Source organism: Notothenia coriiceps, unplaced genomic scaffold (assembly GCF_000735185.1).
Source record: "Notothenia coriiceps isolate Sejong01 unplaced genomic scaffold, NC01 NC01_scaffold00019770, whole genome shotgun sequence".
Lineage (NCBI taxonomy): Eukaryota > Metazoa > Chordata > Actinopteri > Perciformes > Nototheniidae > Notothenia > Notothenia coriiceps.
The window spans coordinates 8,277-15,164 of NW_011352471.1; the positions used below are offsets into that span (position 1 = coordinate 8,277).

The 6,888-nt window shown below is 39.0% G+C and overlaps 1 protein-coding gene across 1 annotated transcript in view; it reads right to left on the reverse strand.

The window, feature by feature from the left end:
- Positions 1 to 2,467, reverse strand: part of LOC104952271 (solute carrier family 43 member 3) — a 7,507-nt gene extending 5,040 nt beyond the window's left edge. The window contains exons 1-3 of the mRNA XM_010779064.1: positions 2,384 to 2,467; positions 1,639 to 1,986; positions 1,396 to 1,525 (exon numbers count right to left, since the gene is read on the reverse strand). Of these exons, the coding sequence (XP_010777366.1) occupies positions 1,396 to 1,525; positions 1,639 to 1,825 (317 nt within the window). The 5' untranslated portion in view covers positions 1,826 to 1,986; positions 2,384 to 2,467. The remainder of the gene's footprint in view (positions 1 to 1,395; positions 1,526 to 1,638; positions 1,987 to 2,383) is intronic.
- Positions 2,468 to 6,888: the final 4,421 nt, after the last annotated feature.

Consider the following 6,888-nt stretch of genomic DNA (forward strand, 5'->3'; position numbering starts at 1 on the left):
GTGTGTGTGTGTGTGTGTGTGTGTGTGTGTGTGTGTGTGTGTGTGTGTGTGTGTGTGTGTGGTGTTATGATATAGGATGTGTATGAACTCTGCTACAGTAAGGAGAACTTCATGTCACAAGATTTAAATATCTGCTCCAAAAGAAATCTTTCTTTCTGAAATTCCACTAACCTCTTGTCATTAATGGTCTTGACCTTTTCCTTTATTGTTATTATTCTCTAAACGTATTCCAGTTCTGTTGCCCTTTGCTGCTTAACTCCTCCCTTTTCTCATAAAACGTTTTCATTCTATACTTCATTGCCAAGTATCCGGCTCTGGTATGTAGACTGCATCTTCATTCTTGTGTCTGTTGCTGCCTGGAGACTGCAGCTAATTTACATAACATACCTTGAGGGAGATAGTTATGCTTGCTTTCCTGGTCTTCTTGCTCTTCTTGCTTCTCTACGTGTACGGGTTTTACCTTACATGAGCAGAGACTTAATTTAGCAGCAAATAAATCTGAGAATCCATCAGAGGTCAAAATACCAGAGTCAGACTTTACAGCAGATCGCCACCATTGCATTGCAGTATTAGCCACTACAGGCAGAGGCGGGAGGGATCAGAGGAGAGGGTCCCATCTGGCTTTAATGAAAATGTGTTTTGTTTTTCATTTATTGTTGCACCAACAAAGGGCAAAACAACTTGGTCGAAAAAAAAGAAAAATAATTTAATGTTTTTAATTGTTTTTGGAATGAAAACTTTCATTGCAATAGCCTAGTACACACTTTATTGCTTTTAATGTTTAGCTTTGTGGCAACCTGTTGCATATTTACATGCTTTAATGTTCGAAAAGCTCTTTATTTTTCTCACGCTGCAGCATCTCTTTTCTCCCTCTGTCTGAAACCAGAGCCCAGTCTGATCTGATTGGTTAGCTGGCCGGCTTTGTTGTGATCAACTGTTTAGAGATGTCCCGCTACTAAGCCTATCAAGTGCAATGTGTTGGAGCGTTAGCCAATAAAAGCCCTTCTTACATAGTGATCTAATTTCACACTACAAGAGAGAGAAAACCCCAAAAAAGCCTACGAGGGCCTCTTTAAGTGATGTTTTTGATTGGAACATACATGTCTTGCTTCCGCCTGAACGGCTTTAAAACACACACTATCTATGAGCTAGTTATGTTTTAAATATAATATATTGAATATTTTCCAAAAGGAAATCTAAACAAACTGTTGTTAGATGAAACCATCACACCTACAATCAATACACCGACAACCAACTAGGAGAGACTCATTACTGCAACTTGCACTTGTTCCTCAATAATCAGACTAATGAACAGCTCTGTTTGTTGATTACTGATCAATTTGTATTATTTCTGTCTTTTATACTCTCAAGATAATAATATATTGTTCAACTCACGTTCCAAGGAGTCGAGCCACTGTAGTACCAAACCGGTCAAAGAGGAAACCATTAGGCAGCGTCAGGAAATTGTTCATAAAGGAGGCGATGGTGAAAACAAGAGAGAACTGTTCATCCTGCCCGCTGCAATCTGTACACAAAACATACAATATACAATATGCGGTTAACAGGTGGTTATTAAGAAGAGAGATGTAAATGGTTCCAGGTGCTTTGAATTCAAATGAGTGAAGGTGAGGAACTGACCTAAGACCTGCGTTGCATTGACTCCTGTGGTGTTGACACACAGAGAGCTGAAGTAGCCCTCGGTCTTCAAAACAAAGACAAGAGAAGCCCATCCAAACACAGCTCCAGCAAAACACAGACACTCCACCAGACCCGTAGCAAAGGTGAGGCAGCGCTTCACTGTCAAACCTTTCCCGAGACCTGACATGGTTCCTCAAACACACACACACACACACACACACGCACACACACACACACACACACACGCACACACACACGCACACACACAGACAGACACTTCCCAAATACTATACTTTCAGCCACATGGACACACACGCACAAACACACAAGTGGTTTCTGTTACTGCACCTGCCAAACAAAGAGAATACAAAGAAATGTTATTCTGATTAATTTAGAGATGACTACGTGTCGACACAAGCCTTGGAATTGTATATCAAAAGAACCAGACATGCATGACTAAAGTATTTTAAGGTTGCACAAGGAAGACATGAGCTTGAAAGATCTGGGCACGGAATGTGCTGCTTGGTCCAGGCAGTTAGGTCAGGTGGACTTCCGCATTAAATGTGTCTTTGGATAACACAAGCAAATGACTATTGTTGAAATAATGGTAGGTCATAAACTCCAATTTCAACAACAAAAAGATGAAATTAGAATGTGCAATGGTGGACTTTTATCAAAGTAAACACAACAAATGTGCAGTTGTAAGGCTGCATTATTATCCAGTTTAAAAGTCTGTAGTACTCACAGTTCAGTCTCTGTAGTGCTCCCCAAATGATCCTACAAACCACACCTCTCTTCTCTTGCTACACTCTCTTTCTTTATATAGGCCAGCTCTTCCTTCCTCTTTCATTCCAGTTCCCTCCCTCTCCTCCCTCCCCCATATTTGTATATTTCTCAATCAATCTCTCTGCTGCAACGGGAGGGAAAATCCCTCTTGTTGCAGTGCTAGTAGCTGCAGAAAATAAACATTCCCTGCAAAGGAAAACAGCTATGAAGCAGCCACTGAAGCTGTGAGATACACTCCAGATGTGGATGCTATTAACGCTACACTGGTTTAGCAGAAAGGTCATGTGACAGGAAAAAATGTTGGGAGTGCCGCTTGGAAACTTGCTCTCTGTGTCATTACTTGGTAAATGTGTGCAAAGCATCCTTGGCCTGATCACTGCTTAACAGGCTGTGAGGAAGGGTGCTGCAGTCCCACACTATAGTTAACCATTAGGTTGAAAATTCCAGAAAAGAAAATTGAACATTGAGTTTAAAATATATTGTTATTGGCAGTCACAAAAGACAGGGGGGAAATTGCAGTATGGGAAATGCAGTACTAATGATGCATGGGGTCTAAAACGGGGTTGCTGAGTTTCAACGATCATTTTGTAAATATGTCACTTTCAGCAACCCAGTCTACTTTGGATCAATTGGGAACAATACTAAGTTATTTTATTACGATTTTAATATAATTTGGAGTATTAAAAGGTTACAATTTGGTAAGAGATTACAGTTCCAATTGTCTTTTAAGACAGAGCACAACTATTCTGAAATACTGCAATACTTTAAATGTATGTAAATAAATGAAGGACAACCTGAATCATTTTATGAAGCCAGGAAATATATCCTGGGATCTAATCAGTATCTAAATTCAATCATTCTCTATACATTAAAGTGTCTTTAGTCAAATGTTACACTTTTGTTAATAAACAGATAAACAACATGCCAGTCATTTCAGAGTACCAGCATCAACACAGCACTTCATTATAGACACAAGATCAATCAGCATTAGCATTTCAATTATGTTATCAGCCACAGTGCGATCTAATGAGTAACTCAGGTCTGTCAGTACCTGAGACATCATGAACAACCACCAAGGTCACCTCCACTAAGCCTGTTATTGATAATTATTCTGTCAGGGGAATTTTATGATTACCTTCATTTTCTCTCCTTTGATATAATTTACGCAAAGTGACGATACTACAGAAATGGGTCATTAATACATTCTGAGAGATATTTTGCATTTAGTGGGATTATACAATGTCACTGTTGCTGAGGCACATGAGCAACCAGTGCACATACTGTTACATGATCGTCATCATGGCCCGATACTTTGCACAATGTTTAAGGCAAATTGCCTTTGATGATGCTGTTCTTATATTAGGTTGAGGCAGTGGATGCTGATAGCTAAGGGCAGAGATGTAAAACACAGCTGGAAGTCTTAAACTATGTATAACACCACTCATGAGACCACTGAATGTATCCGCTTTTACCAGTATCCTCTCCTGATCACAAGACACGGATATTTGCAAAGAGTGTGACACGCATACACGCCTGTAGGCACTTCCTTAAAACCACTAGCCCAGTGTTAACAAACATCACCCCCCCTACATATATATGTGTGTTATTGTGTAGATAGAGCCTGAATAATCAGCAAAGGTCTTGAGCGACATGACGTTATATCTCATCACAATGCAGACTCACAGGCTGTGGCTCCCGACCTCTTTACTGAGAGGAACAGTCAGATCAACTCACAATACATGTCATCTATTCCCAATGTTTTTCTCCACCTCTTCTGAACAGTATGTGGAAGGTGGATCAAATCTATTTTCCATGCAATTAAAATGGCAATATTTAGTTTGATTTGGCGAGCAATTGTAATGCTGCTCTTACTACTCCTAATACTACTACTACAATTACAACTTCCCCTAACCCAATTTATGCGTAACCATTTTTTCATTCATTTTCGCCAATCATTTGAATTGTTTAGTCATTTATTTGAGCTATTTGTGGAAACAACTATTCATTACTTTTAGCTACCTGTTTAATTCTCTTTGCTTACTTGTTTAAACTTGCTATTTTAAAAACACTCTGCTACAAGGGCAGTTTGACTGATGTTTTATGAGCTGCCGTGCCTCTGATAACTCAACATTCCTATCAGGAAAATTATTATTAGTCCAAATGCTTGACAATATTCAATATTAAAGAACAATATAGGCTTATAAGGAACAGTGAGACATTTTTGGGAAAACATGTGTTGTGATGCAGAGTTATGTGACAAGATGGATACCGTCCAACGTCCAAAGATTACTTATCCACCTGCCAACACCTATAAGGCTTTATCTCTTGTTTGTCAGCAAGATCTTAACACAAGAATGCACAGACACTAAAGCTGTACACCTCATAATGTCAGTTAATATTTTAGTTTAGTACAACTAAACTTGATCATATTGTAATGCACCAATTGCTTCACTGTGAACTTGTTGCTTCTGGTGGTTAGATATTGTGAGGCGATATAACCAAATTTTTCTATCAAGATATAGGTAGGATAGTATGTTATATATTTCAGGGCAAAATGGTAAATTCCAGGTTAGCCACGTAGCTGTGATGTTCACATATACAGATGGGGGCTAGAGAATGCATCATTGAATTATAAGTCCCTTAAGTAGTATAAAAGTAATAGAGGGTGCATCTCTGTGTATGTATGTATGTATGCACTCGTGTGTTTGTGTTAGCAGAAGTGAAACAGGGAACTGCATCCATCAGCAACTTCAAGGACAGCTAACGGTCAATGTCATCATCTCTTATATCATTTATTAAAATAATGCAGAAATCACGAGACTTTCGTTCTCCATTTCCATCAGTACTTCTTATTTGTAAAAATAACATTGGTGGTGCAATAAATAAGATGAAGGTCCATGTGACTTAAATGACGCAATACTTAACATTTCATAGATTAAATCCATCCAACCATCCATCGGTCAATCCATTACAACACGTAGGCTATCCTGTAAAAGGTGTCAGATGTAAAGCTGATCCAGCTGAGTTTAAGCGAGAGTCAGGCGTCCCTCAGGAAAGTTCACTCAATCACATGGATGACGAGTCACAAAATCCACAATTGTTTTCCTTTGGTTTTGCTTTATCACAAACTCTCCTGTTGTTAGTTCCTTACAATTTTACCTCACCTCGTGTCCCCCTTCCATTCACCTCACCTTTAGCTTGTGAGTCGCTCAGTGCATACAGTAGTCCTGTATCGCTGGGTCCATGCTAGTTTTTCTTATTTTTTGCGAAGTGCTCCAGCATTTACTGTTCTGTTTTTAGCTGTTCTGAACCTGCCTGCCTGTTGTTTGGACCATGGCTATCCTGACAATATCTCTTTGGATTTGTTTGCCTCAGTGCTTTGTATCTGTGTTTTGCCTGACATTTTTTAAGTAGTAACTCTCTTTCCAACTCTGTGTGATTATCATGTTTTTTGTCTCAAAATTGGCCGGTACACATAAGCTACTATGACACATTCAGTCTATCCGTGAAATATAAAGTAATGTTTCCTGCATGGAACCATGTGTGTGTGAACCATGAATAGCATTGTAGGCACTGACAGATGTTCTGTACTCCAGTTCCCTGGGGCCTGAGACACTGGCTAATGTTCAACTGATGATTTTCAGCTGTACATTTGTTTGAGGGTGTTGACATTTGGTAAACAAAAATGTAAATATAAAAGAGGACTCAACACTACCCAATCATTGGTTTTAGGAATATGTGATACTTCGAAAACATGTTCAAACATTTGATCTCAGAAGAGGAAATAAATCCAGCTGCTCACGATAGACATTCAATCTGAGAGACAACACACCATTCAGCTGCAGTTCATGACCAAGCCCTTAACGCATGTTGTAAAGGCCTACTGGTGAGACTACAATACAATACTATTGATTACAAGTGTTTCATTAAGACCTGGCTGAGTAAAATCAATTATTATATATTATATAATTAATATTCTGATGCTTTGTTTTACAACTTTACATTACATTACATGTTACTTGTTAGACGCTTTTATCCAAAGCGACTTGCATACTCAATACTGTGGGCAATCCCCACAGGAGCAATTTGGGGTGAAGTGTCTTGCCCAGGGACACAACGACAAGCTGACTGCAGTGGGGTTTGAACCTGTGATCCCCTGATCTGATCATCAATGCTCAATCCACTGCACCACACGCCTCTGCCTTTACAGTTTGATAAGCAGTATAAATCTTAAAGCAAAACAATTCAAGTAATATAGAATTTAGGCTAAACTTATTGAAGTCACCATGTGAAAAGAACTTCCACATGTGCTGTTCATTCTGTTGGCGCCACCTTGTGACCAACTAATAACATTGCATTAGCTTTTTGCTCTACATTAATGTTGCAACTACTACAAAAGTTACTTCACAGGTTACAACATCTATATGATCAATAACATCATGTAAAATATGATGAAATGGGAAC